The sequence below is a fragment of the Macrosteles quadrilineatus genome, unplaced genomic scaffold (genome assembly GCF_028750875.1).
Source record: "Macrosteles quadrilineatus isolate MER2022 unplaced genomic scaffold, UCM_ALF_1.0 Scaffold_336__1_contigs__length_95189, whole genome shotgun sequence".
Taxonomy (NCBI): Eukaryota; Metazoa; Arthropoda; class Insecta; order Hemiptera; family Cicadellidae; genus Macrosteles; species Macrosteles quadrilineatus.
This window is the reverse complement of record NW_026542929.1, coordinates 1-17,069: the sequence shown is the minus strand read 5'-3', so window position 1 is coordinate 17,069 and position 17,069 is coordinate 1. Positions and strand designations below refer to the sequence as shown.

General features: G+C 33.4%; 1 protein-coding gene across 1 annotated transcript in view; it reads left to right on the top strand.

Annotated features, from left to right (window-relative positions):
• Window positions 1-15,170, top strand: part of LOC128982438 (alpha-amylase-related protein-like) — a gene marked incomplete at its 3' end in the record, with an annotated part of 42,297 nt that extends 27,127 nt beyond the window's left edge. Inside the window, exon 6 of the mRNA XM_054401397.1 lies at window positions 15,037-15,170. Within this exon, the coding sequence (XP_054257372.1) occupies window positions 15,037-15,170 (134 nt within the window). The remainder of the gene's footprint in view (window positions 1-15,036) is intronic.
• Window positions 15,171-17,069: the final 1,899 nt, after the last annotated feature.

Genomic DNA, 17,069 nt, shown 5'->3' with positions numbered 1-17,069 from the left:
TAAGTTGTTATTATGTTTTTGAGAATAGAAACTTTTACTGTTACTAAAAAATGTCTCCTTTATTTAAAACTAATTAATAAAAACTAAACATGGCGCAGTCGTGCATTTGAGTGTATTTATATTTTGTTTGTGACTGCTCAAAAATGGAATTCAATAAACCAGATAAGTTATCATTAATAGGCAATATGCCAGAAAATTTCAAGCAGTTCAAGGAAGACGTTGAGAACTACTTTATAGCCACAGAGACAATGAAGAAACCCAATCCTGTAAAAGTGGCACGATTGAAGAATTTGATGGGTAAAGAAGCTTTACAGCTGTACGATTTTTTAGTTACAGATGTCACTGATGAAAGTATAGAATCCATCATGGATGTTCTGGGAAATTATTGTTTGCCAAAAAAGAATTAAATTATGGACGTTTTCAAATTTGTCACATGCAGACAATCTGAAGGAGAATCATTTGACAAGTTTCTAGCTAACTTAAGGCATCGTGCAAAGATTTGTGATTTCAAAGATCAAGAGTCTAAACTAATGAAAGCACAGATAGCACTTGGATTTTTTTCCAGAGAAACCCAGGAACGGTTGTTAAGGGATGATGCATCAATAGACAAAATTATTGAATATTGCAAGAGTATTGAGCTTGCTGAAAATAATCTGAAGATTATAAACAAAGAAAACAACCGGGTTCCTTTTTTCAGTACTGACCAGATAAAGCCAAAATCATATAACATTTCCGAACACCAATGTAGGAAATGTGGAAGGAATCACGACTATAACCAGACCTGTCCTGCATTAGGCAAATTTTGTAATTGGTGCAAGAAGCCAAACAATTTCAGCAACGTCTGTTTGAAGAAACGTGCTCCAGCAACAAGGCAGAACAAAGACAAACATTAACCTTTGTATAATATTGATGAAAAACAACAAGAGACTGAAGAAAACGAGGCTGAATTGATTAACTCTGTACACTTGGTAAACGCCGTCAAACAAAAGGTATGGTTCAAAAACTTACTGATAGACAATACCTTACGTGTCAATTTCAAACTTGATACGGGTGCTGAGGTAAATGTAATACCTTATAATATCATTAAGAACTCTGGCTTATCATATAAACTAAGAAAAAGTAAGGTACGACTAGAAGCATATGGTGGCTTTAAGATAATACCTTTGGGAGAGATTACTGTTCAAGTAGAAACGAATGAGAAATTAGATATAATGGATTGTATTGTAGTAAAAGGCAGTTCCACACCTATCTTGGGGCTTAAAGCATGCACTAGATTAGGGTTGATACAAAGAATCGATGACCTAGGTAAAGTAAACTTGAATACGAGTGCTTGTAATGGCAAACAAAACATATGTGATATTTACAAAGATGTATTTAGTGGTTTGGGCTGTTTTCCTGACCAATGTTCTATTAAGTTGACAAATAATGCAGTACCTCAAGCCAATTCAGCTAGGCGTATCCCATTGAAAATCACCAAAAAATTTAAAGACAAGCTTGATGATCTCATAAATAGAGGTATAATTGAACAAGTCAATGAGCCTGTAGAATGGGTGTCAAATGTAGTGATAGTTGAAAAACCTGATGGCTCATTGAGAATATGCATTGACCCACAAAATTTGAATAAGTACATCGTTAGAGAGAGATACACGATTCCCACTATTGATGAGATATTTCCAAAATTGGGTAATAAACAATTTTATAGCATCTTAGATATAAAAGATGGCTTCTATCACATCAGACTAGACGAAAAATCTAGTCAACTTTGTAACTTCAGCACAATATTTGGAACTTATAGATTTTTACGTTGCCCATTTGGTTTAAGTAATTTGCCTGAACTATTTCATAAGTGTGTAGCAAGATATTTTGAGGATATTCCAGGAGTAACGGTCTACTTTGATGATTTATGCATAGCTTCTAACTCTAAAGAAGAAAATGATGAAATACTCAAGAAAGTCCTAGAGCGGGCCAGAAGTCTGAATATTAAATTCAATATAAACAAGTTCCAATACTGTCTACCTGAAATTAAATATTTAGGTGTTATTTTTAGCAAAAATGGTATGCGTCCCGATCCAGAGAAAGTTGAAGTTATAAAAGCTCTAAAGAACCCTTCTAATAAGAAAGAACTGCAAAGTTTATTGGGTATGGTAAACTTCCTTCGATCTTTCATCCCTAACTTATCACAAATAACTTCGCCACTTAGGGAGCTCCTAAAGAAGAATGTTCATTGGCAGTGGACTGTTCTACACTCAAGAGCTATTGATAATATTAAACAACTAATCTCTAGTGACCAGATTATTGCTCCCTTTGATATGACAGCTCCTATAATCATACAGTGTGATGCGTCTCAAGATGCTCTTGGGTGCTGTTTGCTACAAAACAACAAACCTGTTTACATGGCGTCTAGGTCTCTTAACTCAGCTGAGGTCGGTTATGCCCAAGTTGAGAAGGAATTGTTAGCAGTATATTTCTCCTGTTCAAAACTACACGCCCCTTGTGATCATATGCCCCTTGTGTCACTAATGCAAAAACCTATCAATAAAATACAGAATAAAAGATTAAAAAGACTTAGGCTAAAGTTATTGCCCTACAATTTCAAAATACAGTACTTGGCTGGAAAGTACATGTATATAGCTGATTTCTTGTCACGATGTGGCGTAAAAACAAATGAGCCAGTTGACCTCACCATGCTAGATATGGTACACTGTGTAACCGAAACAGGAATTGTAAATTTTTCAGATGAACGACTTGAAGAGTTCAAAAAAGAAACTGCAAGTGATGACGTTTTGGGACAAGTTGTGAAATATTATGTAAATGGATGGCCTACATCATTGCCTTGTGGTGGAGATCTGGCACATTATTTTAATATCAGATCTGACATTGAGTTGAATGATGTCTTACTGTATTTAAAAAACCGTATAATAATTCCGAAGAAACTGAGACCCATAATTATCAATCGACTGTATGAGACCCATCTTGGGGAAAGGAAAATGAATTCAATTGTCTCAAATTTCTATTACTGGCCCGGAGTAAGAGCAGTTTTGAAGAACATTGTTGACAGATGTAATATTTGTCAGAAATATAGAAGATCAAACTTCAAAGATCCACTCATTTGCCACGAGATACCTAATGTTCCTTTCTTGAAAGTTGCCGCAGACATTGCTGAATGTGATGGGAAGATATACTTGATACTTGTTGACTTTTACTCCAGATGGTTAGAGGTGGTCAAAGTGAATAGTAAAAACAGTTTATCCGTGAAGAATGCTTTAGTCCAAATATTTGGAAGATTTGGGATTCCACAGATTATGATAGCTGACAACATGCCTTTTGATTCTTACGAACTAAGAGAGTTCGCAAAGGAGTGGAATTTTAAAATACAAACTACAAGTCCTAACTATCCTCAAGCCAATGGCTTAGCAGAAAAAGCTGTAGGTATTGCTAAAAAAACTTATAAAAACGTCCTCAGAATCAGGATCAGATCTAAATTTGAGCCTACTTAACTACAGAAACAGTGTTGTTGCAGGACTTGATTATTCTCCAGCTCAGTTACTAATGGGGAGGGTATTAAGATCAAAATTACCTCTTCCAAATCACAGATTAGAGCCAAAGATAATTCATCAAGATGTAGCAGATCAAATTCAGACAAAAAGAATCAATCAAAGATCTTATTATGATAAGACGACAAAACAAGAAACAGTATATAATGAAAAGGATCCCATTTATGTACAAGATGTTCGGACCAAGAACTGGGAGCCAGCTATCATAGTAAAAGTTGGTGAAACTCCAAGATCATACGTAGTGCAATATAAAAATGGAAAACAATTCAGAAGAAACTCATTTTTCATAAGAAAAAGAAAAATTGAATTTGTCAAAGGGGAAGATGTTTAGATATTTAATATTCTATGCTTTTAAAATAACATATGATTCTTCATGTTTATCTTACATCTGTTTACAAATAAGTTGTTATTATGTTTTTGAGAATAGAAACTTTTACTGTTACTAAAAAATGTCTCCTTTATTTAAAAACTAATTAATAAAAACTAAACAGACATAAAACCAAATTAGGTCAGGACGACGTCTGTCGGGCCAGCTAGTGATGAATAAAATCAGTAAAGGTTGTGTATGTAATCCAGCGTGTTCAAAAGTAGGGATCCCATGGTGTACGGGGGTTATTTTCCCAAATATAGGAGCAATCGAGTTGAATTGTTGGAATTTATTGATATACTGTACATTATTCACCATTTATTTGTGGTAAAGAATAATTCTTGTTTTAAAACTAGATGTTGAAGAAAAAATTTGAAATTCTTTATTGACATGTATAAGGCAGGATTTTGACAGTTTAAGCATTTTTGGGGGAAGGGAATGTTGCCATATAATACTGACACCCAATCATTGAATGTATCTGTGATGAATGCCCGATCCAGCGACCACATAGTAGGCCTACTGTACAAACATATATTTGTACTATGTGATCGCTGGCCCGTTGCAGCCAAAACCAAGGGAGATATCATGATGTTCTGCATGATCACAGCCGTTACTTATCACTTTCTTCAATTGAAGAACATGCGGTTAATTTATCACTATTTTACTCATACCAAAGACATGTAAACATATATTACCTACGTTCATTTCATTCCTATGAAAAGTTTCACAGAACAGCATTGTTTACTGTCATAACAGCATAGTTTGGGGTAGCTGATTTTTATCCCCCTTGGAATTTTACCCCCTGAGCAAACGTGACGTCACAAACCAGGGGGTAAAATTCCGGCCACGAACTTTTGAGTTGAGTTTTGCGACATCATTTCGATGGATTAAACGCGGAATTAAACGTTTATTTTCACGGTTGTGAATTTAATCAGAACACATCAAATTATAAAAACCTAGAGTGTACGGGCCGGAATTTTACCCCCGGACTTTAACCCCCTTCATGAGGTGGCTCAAAATGTACGGCCCGGATTTTTACCCCGGAATTTTACCCCCTGGCAAAATATATACATTTTAGTGAGAATGGTTAATTCTCTTCATTCAGTTTTAATTGAATAGTAAACATTTTATTGTTAAGTAGCCTATCTTAATTTATTTGTAACATCAACTAATGAAACAGGTTTTAAATTTTAATTTTGAGATTCGAGTATCAGGATTTGATCATTGAAGCCGTCTGTTGGTTAGTATGATAAAAATTAAACAGTGAATTTTGATTACTTGGTTGAGATTACAAAATAAATAAATAAAGATAGGCTACATAATAATAAAATGTTGACAGTTAAATAAAATAGAAATAAGATAATCAATCATTCTTAATAATTTCTGTATCCGGCCAGGGGGTAAAAATCCGGGGGTAAAATTCCGGGGGGTAAAAATCCGGGGGTAAATTCCGGGGGTAAAAATTCGGCCCGTATATCTTAAGATGTCTAAACGCTAGTTATATGGACAGGGGGTAAAATTCCTGTTTTTATTGCTAATCTAATTAATCACGCTCTGTCTATTTTCATTAGTCTTCCAAATCCTCGGGGGTAAAATTCCGCCCGCGAACAAACTTTTGGGCGCTCAGGTTACTACGTTATAGTGACTTCAGCTTTTCCCAGGGGGTATAATTCCAGGGGATAAAATTCCGGCGACCCCATAGTTTTACCATGGACAAAAAGATTTTTTTGTCTATGGTTTTACTCATAAGAACACGGGTAACGGACCAATGAGGTTCAAGGATTGAGAGAGAAGTAGTAAAATTGTAATGATTCGAACTTCAACCAATCAGTTGTTCAGGCCAACTTAATTGTTGAGTGGTGCAATTAGTGTTTGGTACAATGTTCCGATGCATCACGATAAGTGGCAATGCGAGGTTATAAACGGAAATATAACCTCTCTAAGTAATGATTATTAGTAATTAAAACATTGTCGTAGGTAAAGTACTGTACTCAACTCACGTAAATAGTGTTAAAGACATGAGTAGGTACAGTATAAAATTTAAGGTACAAGCCTTTACGCAATCGTTGCGTAAGCTACCGGTACTATAACAGCCCAAAAATACTTATTACTTAGTAGGCCTAGTATAATTTTTAGCATGAGAAACTTATAAGATGTTGAACACATCAACAACGAAAGAAAACTGGTGGACATAACCTATTGTACCGTTTTACTTAAAATGTCTTTTAAACCAGTACAAATTTTTTAGTGTTCTTGGATAGTTGTATTCACACAGATATTTAACTATGCAGGTTTTGGTTCTTGTAAATAATTAATAGTCTTTTAGTTTAAATTCCCATTTATTGAATTTTTCCTCTCTGGTAGTTCAACCCTAAAAACAAAAAAATATTTTTAATTGCCTGAAGGGCCAAGATAAATTCTTACATGAAGCTGAAAATTATTAAATAAAAATAACACTGCCTGCCTGCACCCTTCGTACTCACAACAATAAATACAATAATATTGTAAAAAAAATAAAGCTAAAACTTACCCACAAAGGGGACTATGTGCACTAAGCAATTCACATTATACATAACTACTACACTGACCAAATGAGACCAGGCCACGTGGTCCGACCCCTTTTAAGCTCGGTTGTGACGTAGGCACTCTGACTATCTTTACATAGGATCGAACCATGAACAGCCAATCAGAGAGCTCACGGTGGTTGCAGGCTTACATCACGTTTTGACAAAACTAATAAGTTTACTGCTTTACTAAATGACAAAATTTTAAAATTCATAAAATTGTTACGAATTTCCCCCCAAAAAACAAAATTTTGGCATTTCTTTACAAGTTTTACATTTCAAATTCAAACTCACATACCAAGAAATTAAATTACATATCAAAATAAATCAAAAAAACTTTTACATCATAAGTAATAAAATGTTAACAATAACAATGTGAACAATTGCTCATTCTTCGCCAGACTTGGCTTAGGACACGGGATCATCCTTCAGTGTGCAGTATTTACTCTTGGCGATAACAGAGATAAGCGGTCAAGATTAGGGAGAGCTGGAACGGTCCTTGAAAACCCTGACCCAGGTCAACTTATTGGAAGTACATGCAACAAAATTCCAAACATTTTTTAATAATGAGGTCCAGTAATATAAATGTAGATAACAGCTGCAAGACAAATCAGGATACTCAAATTTCTGTGTTTTTTTTTTTTGTCAAAAGTTTGTAGTGAAAGTCGTGCGCGCATTGAGTTACGTTCTAGTGAAAAAGTCTCGTAAAAAGTAAAGTAAGTGCAAGTGAAGTGTGAAGTGTTAGTGAAGTGCAAAGTGTCAAAGTGCAGTGTAAAGTGTTGTTTAGTATTTGGATATCCATAACAAGGTATTACTCAATTTAAGCAGGTGATTGTTATCTTAAAACATTCTTTGACCAAATAAAATCTCATTATCTCTTTTCAATGATCTTACTTTTTCTTGTTTTATTGCAAACCAACATTCTCACATCGTTACTTTAAAATTTTACAGTAAAATATTAAAACTTTGCTCTGTAACGTAAAATAAAACATATTATTCAAAGCTTTAAATATAAATAATGAATTGCAGCTTTCTTGACAGCAAAATTACTCCATTAAACAAAATACAAACCATTTGTTTTACTTTAACAAAACAAAATAACCATTTCAAAAGATATAATCAGACCCAAAGTCAATCATCAATTTCAATTAAAATTGATTACCATAATCTTTTTTTTTTCATTACCATCATACTTACGACTTACACCTCTTGTCGTTTATTATACATATTAAAAATATTTTTTTTCATCGGACATCATTCATAAATCCTTTTAACTTCAGGTTTATTACGGTTAAGCAATTATTTAACAACCTGTACCTAGAAAGGATTAGTTGCAACATTCTGAAAATATACATAAATGCTAGCATATGAAATCATGAATTTCATTTCTTAAGTCTAACAAGTTTTAATAAAAATCTTATACTAACATATTTACATATTTACATACTATTTACAAACTCATCTATACAATAACAAACATAGCTTTTGATAATTGATTTACTCATCCCTGCAAACTTCATTTTTTTAACTTCAACTGTGAAATATGACACCTCTTAACAATACTTAAATCATGGAGCTTTTGAACCAAACAAGTAACTTCGGTTATGAAGTACAGTATATTATTCTATACGGTCCATCAAACCTTAAAGCCATTTTCTGCATGAAGTTTTTACCTTTGTCACTTAAATGATAGGTTTTGACAAATACAATACTGCCCTTTTTAAAAGGATGTTGTGAATTCTTGTCATTATACATTTCACGAGCAAGATTTTTATTTACAGACTTTTTAAGATTATCTACTACTTTTGTAAGCTTGGTAGCAATGTCATTAGATTTGATTTGTTTGTCAGCAATCAAATCGTTTAACTTCCACATGTTAGTTAGTGTTAAATTAGGAGGCCTGTTGAACATAATCTCAAAAGGTGTACAGTTTGTAGACTCATTAACAGCTGAATTAACTGCTAATTGTATTTCAGAAAGATTTCTATCCCAACTACTCTGTCTATCATGAAAATAGATTTGAAAAATTGATTTTAAATTTCTCAAGTACCTTTCTGATTTGTTGCTCCTAGGTACATAAGGCGTAATTGTTTTTTGCAATATACCCTTATTAAATAAATAGTTTTTGATTTGATTACTAGTAAAGTACTTAGCATTGTCCGTCACTATTTCCTTGCACAAAGAAAAGTTTTTGAAAACAAAATTTTCTAATGCGTTTATAATAGTTGAGGATGTTGCATCTCTAATGGGTACAATCCACACATACTTACTGAAGTCATCAACAATTATGAGCACATTTTTATTCATTGCCTTACCTCTAACAAGAGGTCCGAACACATCAATGTACAACCTGTCCATTACACCTTTAGAGAAGCTGGAGATCAATGGTCCATTGTAAACCTTCTGAGCTGGTTTACCTTGGTAACACTTGTCACAATCTGCAACTCGTTGTCGTATTTCTTTAACCAAATTCGGTCTGTAAAAATACTGAGTAACTCGTTGAATAGTTTTTAAGCTACCCATGTGGCTTCCTGCTAAAGAGTTATGGGAATATTTAAACACCATGTCTATTCGAGTTTTAGGCAAATAAACTTTTGGTGAATTAAATTCCCTCTTTGTATACATTAAAACTCCTTTGTTTAAATAAAAACACAGTTTGTTTTCACCCTTTTCAATGCTCTCAATTATTTGTTTAAGTTCACAGTCTGCTTCTTGGTACACTTTAAAGTCGGTATAGGCTACTGGGAAGTCACTTATAGTATTTATTGACTTTATAATGCCTTAGTCTCTGATTGAACTCTCATTACTCTCATTACGCTTATTTACAGGTTTCTTTAGCCTAGAATCATTATTTACAACACTACTAAACTCAACTTTCTCAGACTCATTGACAGTACTAAAGATTCTCGATAAATAATCTGCTATGGCGTTATCTTTACCCTTGATATGTTCTATAGTAAAAGGAAGACTAAGCATTACTTCACACCAACGCCCGATTTTTCCTAGTTTCCTAAAGTTTGACAATACCCATGCTAAAGCGCTATTATCTGTTTTCAGAGTAAAAGGCTGAATTTCTAGATAAGATCTAAACTTATTAATCGCACACACAACCGATAAAGCTTCTTTCTCGTATACAGATAAACATCTCTCTGCATCATTAAACTTTTTTGAATAGTAAGCTATAGGTTTCATTTTATCACCAAAGTTTTGAAGCAAACAGGCTCCACAGGCAGGAGTCGCCAGTAGGCTGACGTTTTTTCGCGCCCCCCTCCTCTCTACCACTACCCCTAATCAAACTTTTAAAATAGTAACTAATCGGTTGTTCAAGGAATGTAAAACTTTTTTATTTAAAACGAGGTGTTAGCCCGTCCTACGTACGGGAGTAGTCAGTTAAAACTGTGAATAATTCAGAACAGCTTACACGTACAAAGACAATTTTTATTGCAGCCTACAGTAGAAAGAGTAATTTTCAATTATTGAGAAGTGTATAGGCCTAGTCAACGATATCACCTTCCAATTCCATCGCATACCTGCCTCTTCCATAATAAATATCACGACAATGCAATTACTCATACTATACACAATTTCCAGTAGGCCTGAATAGAAACTCCCAAAAATAAAACTAAAACATCCAATCAAATTCACAGTAGGACACATAATTATAACGTTGGTGTCCTGGCATCATTAAACGAATCGTCCACACATATTCTTTATATCAATTTCATTGCATCAATTGCTAAATAAATAAGTGTAAAAAAAGAAAAGTAAAAACAACAACATATAGTTTGTTTTGGTAAACAGCTGAGTCAAAAATAAAATAATATTCATTTGAACAAAAGAACTGGTCACATGTTGGAGGAATTTAAACCGTAAACACGCTTGTAAAGCTAGTGACGTAATTAATTGGCTATGTTTATTATCCATTCCGTTATCAGTTCTAATATCCTTAATAATTAAACCACCCTCATTGAATCAATGTACACCGTAATTCCCCATATTCATTTATTTAAACTATAAAATATTCAGAGCCTCCAAACTTAAAAACAACTAAACACACGCCAAACAACTTTTTAGATCTCATAAAAGGATGGGTTGTCTAATTGCAGTATCCTAGGTCAATGATGACGTTGTGCTCAATCTATGTCATTCATCTGTATATCTTTGGATACACCCGTCTGAGGTTGTGGTGGTAATTTAAAATCGTATTCCTGAGGATTCTTGATCTCCATCTTTATGACATCAATATTTCCGGGCCTAATTCAAACAAAGTTTAAGCATTCAAAAACATTAATTGTAAACAAAAAGCTACCAAGATGAATTAAAACTTGTAAAAAATTGATTTTCCTACCCTTTCCAAAAAAAGTTGAGCAGTAAAATAATGTGCATATCCTTTTTTTAAGACTCTTGTACAGAGCCTCGACTTGTTTACATCGATGGTGTTACTTATCTCGGTGGTCTACTAATCTTACTTATTTCCTATAATCAATGACAAAATCAGAGTAAATAAAATAACCTCATAGTTCTATTGAGCATTTGTATTTAACCAGCTGTTAGTTAAAAGAAAATTATATTGAACTAAAACAAACCGAAGATTACAAAGATTTATTTAAAAAAATCATTTGAACATCCTAGTATTTTGTTATGTATATTTAAATAATCTGTCATCCTCTTATCGAAGGATTGAACGTATAAATGATTAGCATTACACATAGTATAAATAAGTCAACCCTTAGTATGTATTTTAATTTTATCCAAATGCTGAATTTGTGTTACAAACGCTGAATGTTTACAGCTGTTATGTTAAACAAATTATATTATACCAAAAGCTAGTTTAGAATCTTAGCGTCGGCTGCTAGACTTTTCAAAAATTAAAACTTAATTTCTGAATAACTGGGACCCTAAACTAAAATTATGGCTTCGACATTCCCTAGTTCTCAAAATTATCTTTCTTTCAACACAAAAATCATGAAAATCCGTTGAGTGGTTGATTCAGAATCGTGAAATAAAAAAACACTGTTTCGTTTTAATATTATAGATAATGTATTTATTTTACATTTTATTAAACATATGATTGTATTAAATCAAAAGTAGACCCAACCTAAAATATCAAAAAACCAAACAATAATATACGTAGGCCCCTACTTTCTAAATTAACTCTGTTAATCACCTAGGCCTAAAACAATTTTATTAGGACCTTTAGATGGAATTACAGCATTTATCTGCAACAAAAAGTATCGTTAAATGTTTTTACAAATCAATTATTACTATAAACTAGCTGTAACCCACGGGCTTCATCCCGTTGACTTCATAAATAAAACTATTGATTGGTTAAGTTAAGCTGAAATAAACAAATAAGTTCAGCTGAGGTATTTTTAACATTAGGTATATGGAAAGTTCCCTTTAGAAAGGAATTACGACCTTAAAGGGCAATTTATGAAATAATGGATAGTTTTGCGCAATGTTTCTTGTCATGATGAACATTTTAAGTATATAGGCCTATGGTTTATGGGGGTGTGACTTGTAGTTTTCTCAAAAGTTCATGGGTACTTTGGGCTTTATATATGGATATATATATATGCCGAACGCACCCTTCCCCGCCTCATTTCCTATCTGCACGAATCCTTTTTTTTTATAAAACATTTTTTACGCCCCCGGTCCCAACTTTAAGTCTTACCTGTCTGGCGCCCCCCTAAAACACTTGGCTGACTGGTGCCCTAGGCTCCAGCCTAATTAGCCTAATGGGTAATCAGGCCCTGTCCACAGGCTTTATCGCTTGCGTCACAATGTAGAGTGAAAGGCTTAAATAATCAGGTATACCTAATACAGGTGGATTTGCAACACTATCTTTAAGCTTATGAAAACTAGCATCACATTCGTCAGACCATATGAACTGTTTGTTTTTCTTTCTTAATTCATTAAGTGGACTTGCAATCTCAGAAAAATTAGGTATAAAAGATTAAAAGTAAGATACCATTCCAATAAACCTAGAAACTTCTTTAGCATCTTTAGGAGCAGGACAATCTCTAATTGCTTGAGTTCTATCTGGATCAATCGACATAGTATCCTTAGAGATTAAAAATCCTAAATACTTAATCTCCTTAAATACAAACTTTACTTTCTGTGGTTTGACAGTTAGATTGTGTTTACTAAGCCTAGACAAAACTTCGTCTAAGTGTTTGATATGTTCCTCATATGTTTTAGAAAACACAATGACATCATCTACAAAATTAACTACATAAGAGTACTGAATTCCATCAAAAACTTTGTTCAGATATGAACTCAATAAACCAGACCCTAAATGTAATCCATAAGGGATTCTGTTCCATTCATAGCTTGAGAAAGGTGTTGTGAATGCAGTTATATGCTTACTCTCTTCACACAACTTGATCTGATGAAAGCTATTACATAAATCAAGTACTGTAAAATACGTACAACCATAGATTAAACAGAGTATGTTTAATCTATGGTACAACCCTGTAAATACTGACATATCTGATTACAATCTCCAATAGGATAGTTGACTCTTTCTATTTTGTTATTTAACTGACTGCAGTTAATTACAAGTCTAAATTTCTCAGAATTAGGCTTTTTTACTAAGAAGGTAGGACTTGCATAGGGAGATAGTGAAGGTCTTATCATGTTTTGGGAAAGTAGGTCATCTAGGATTTCTTTCATGGCAATCATACGAGGAGGGGATAATGGATAAGTTTTCAGGGATACTGGTACATCATCTTTAAGCATAAGCTTGAATTCAAAGTCTAAACCTTCTCCAATCTTGTTTGTAAATACATTAGGATATTTAGCAATTAGCTTAGCTACATCCTCCTTAGCATACAACCCTACTTGTACATTTTCATTGATATTACACACAACTTTGTTTGAATTACAAACAAACTCGACTTTACACTCATTATCAAACTTAAAATGACAACAATCATTGTTTAGATCTATAATCATACCAGACTTCTTGATAAACTCACTCCCTAGTATTACATTCCAAGTTAGATTTTGACCTACAAAGAATTTTACATTCTAAGAATATCTGTGTATTCTTGTCTTTACTTCACAATAACCCAGAATATTTACATTTTTGTTATTAGCTAACCTGCACTCGACTTCAGAATTGTAAACTCTTTTAACTAACACTTTTGATTGTAAGTTACTAAGCATTCTGTCACTTATTAAGTTAATACTACTACTACCCGTATCACTCAAAGCATTTTCTATACAGTTATAAGAAAATTCAGCCTTTAGTCACAGAAAACATATTACGTGCTTTAGTGTAGGTAACCTATTACTACAGTTAGTGTCAATCTTTAAGTTTAACCAATCATTATTGTTTAGCTCATATTGATTTGCTTTAAATTTAGATTGTTTCTTAAACTTGCGTCTTTCAAGTAAGTTCAAACTTCTACCGATCTTTTTATTACTGTTCCCGGTGAGAATGTTTCCATGGGATTGAGCCCTGATAGGAGCCTTAACGGGCCCATCCCTCATCACGCGTTTTTTTGGCGGACCATTTTTGGAATACCGTAGTGAATTTGATTTGAATGAGTATTTTGACCTTGAGTGCGTGATGGGTTATTAATGCGTTTCCTAGACTACCTCGCCATGTGACCATAAATACCACAATAGTAACACTTTCTAGTAGCATTAGTATTATGTTACCATTAATTTTAACCGGTTTACCATGATTACCTGGACTAGACCTTAAACTGCCTCTTTGCGTATCCTCATAGGCAACATTCTGCTCATGTACACACAATAACTCTAGTTCCTTAAAACTAGTGGGAGTTTCTGTTAATGCAAGACGGCTTCTAGTCGATTGATTCAAACCAATTATAATCAATTTGACAATGTCAATTTCAGAATACAAACAATTAAACAGTTTAGAATTTTCTCTGATTTCTATAATGTAACAACTTAGAGACTCGTTATGCTTTTGTGGTCTATTTAATAGCTCTCGTTTCAGGTTTTCTCTTAACCCTAGAGGTACAAAATAGTTCAACAATAGATTATGTACTTCTTCAATTGAGTGGCCTAACTGCTTAGATTCTACAATTTTACTGAACAGCGGTCCTATTGTGTAGCCTAGTATTACATCTAATATTTGGAAGTCTGATAGCTCGGATTCTTTTTTAAGTTTCAGCATGACTTTAACAAAATTTAAAAGTTCTCTAGCTTCGAGACCATCACAAGATTTTACGTTTTTTAAGTGTCTCTCAACAGTGGTTGCAGGCTTACATCACGTTTTGACAAAACTAATAAGTTTACTGCTTTACTAAATGACAAAATTTTTAAATTCATAAAATTGTTACACTATGTTCTGGCATTACGATAAAAAGTATGTGAAAGAACATAACACATAGGTACTGACTGACTGTGGGTCATATTGATGTGTTTTCTCAACATTTATGTTTCCTAACCTATGTCAAAATTGTAATCATAACTGTTAGTGTAAACTGAACCTTTTGGAAGATGTATGAATAAAACATGTAATTGTTGTTAACATTCCACCAGTTCATATTGTAACCCTCGATACATTTTCCAGGATAGATGCAGCTAAACACATGCACCCTGATGATTTGAAAATAATCTACGAAAGGTTGAACTATCTGAACACAAAACATGGTTTCGAAGAAAAAACTAAACCTTTGATATACCAGGAAGTCATAGACAAAGATGGTTTGTAGTTTGTTTTAAATTATGTGATTTAGTTAAGCCTATTTCCACACATTGAAATCTATTTGTTTAGATATGAAGTAAACCATTCCAAAGACTTATTAGACATTCCCAATGATTTTAGTTTTTTAATTAAGGTTGAATATTTAACACTATCAAAGGCCCTTTGATAAATCCATAAATATCCCTAATGTGTGTTCCCCTTTATCCACTGACTCAATTATGGCACTAACAAAATCTGCTGCTGCTGTTGTCACTGACCGGTTCCTTCGAAAGCCATGTTGAATATCATCTAGAAGTTATTGTTATCTAAAAATTCTGTCAACTGATTACATACAATTTTTTCATAAACTTTTTATATATTTGATAACAGTGAGATTGGTCGATAGTTAATTATATTATCTTTATCACCTTTCTTTTAAAAATTGGGATGACTTTTGAGATTTTAATTTATTTGGAAATAATCCTGATATGAAAGAAGAATTGATGAGGTGAGTTAAAACTGGGCAAGGAATTTTTTTGGAGTTTTTTTAATACAGAAGTAGGAATTTCATCCAGCCCCACTTGAAAATTTACTTTTGAGAGAGTTGATGACACGACTGACCTCCAACTCATCAACAGGTTTTAGATAAAATTGCGGTTTTATAATTACAGAGGTACTGGTAAGCTCATCTCCACCAGTTTCATGTGTTGCAACATCATTAAATCTGTCTATATCCTGTACAATGCTAACAAAATAATTATTAAATATATTAATAACTATTTTTGGGTCAGATTAATTATTGTCTTCGTACTTAATTACAAAATTTTCTATTCCTACCTTTCTTTTATTTCCTACTTCCGAGTTTATTATTTTCCATACTGTTTTAGGAATATGGATGATTTTTTAATTTTATTTTCAAAAGCAGTTTTCTTTGCTTGCTTAATATTTTGGTTATATCTTAACAATTGATATTTATAACTTATCTTATTTATAATTGATTTGTTTTTTTCATACCTTTTTTGCTTTTTATAACATTTTTTTCTCATCTTTTAATGTCTGCGTTACCCAACTATGTGCAATTGTATTCTTTTTTACTACTTTTTTTGGAAACCGCTTGATCAAAGTAATATTGTAGAATGTCAAAAAAATTATTATACTTGTCATGAACTTGGGCAAAATAAACATCTAGCCAAGATTCATGTTTAATAAGTTGATTACAAATAACAACAAATTTGCTTCTGAAAAATTGCGGCATTCTTGAAAAGTGTACTTGTTTGATTTAGGAAGTTCAGCAGAACAGGCAAATTCCAACATCTGACCATCATGATCAGAGAGAAGTGTGACAACACCAGTAACTGACATGATATTAACGTGTGATTTCTTAACTAATATATTATCTATAGCTGAGTCTGTTCAAAACTCACTCTGGTTGGAAAATCAACTAGATATTTCATGCATGAATTTTTAGCATATTTTCTAACATTAACTTATTTTTCTCATCTGGATTTGTGCTTGGTAAAACATTGATATTCAAATCTCCTGCCCAAGTGTCACAATTCTGCCTCGGAATAATCCCTTACCAATCGGTAGATGTTGTTAGGACATCGCTATCTTCTCAAAACTCTCAGAATCTCTGGCCACCAGGCGGAGGCGAAGGCTCCAGAAATATCCAGGAACAATCCTACTACGTATTTTCTTCTGTCTCCTTACTTCTCTTCTCATATCCAGAAGTGCGTCTACCTTTCCAACACTTTCCGTGAATCCATATTGCAGTGGATTTGCCCTATTTTCCCTATCCATCCATTCTTCCATCCTTTTCACAAAGAGAGAGAGAGAGAGAGAGAGAGAGAGAGTTCTATTATCTGGTCACTTATGCGGCTATACGCTCGTCCTGAAGTATACTTGTGGGGCTATTGGTC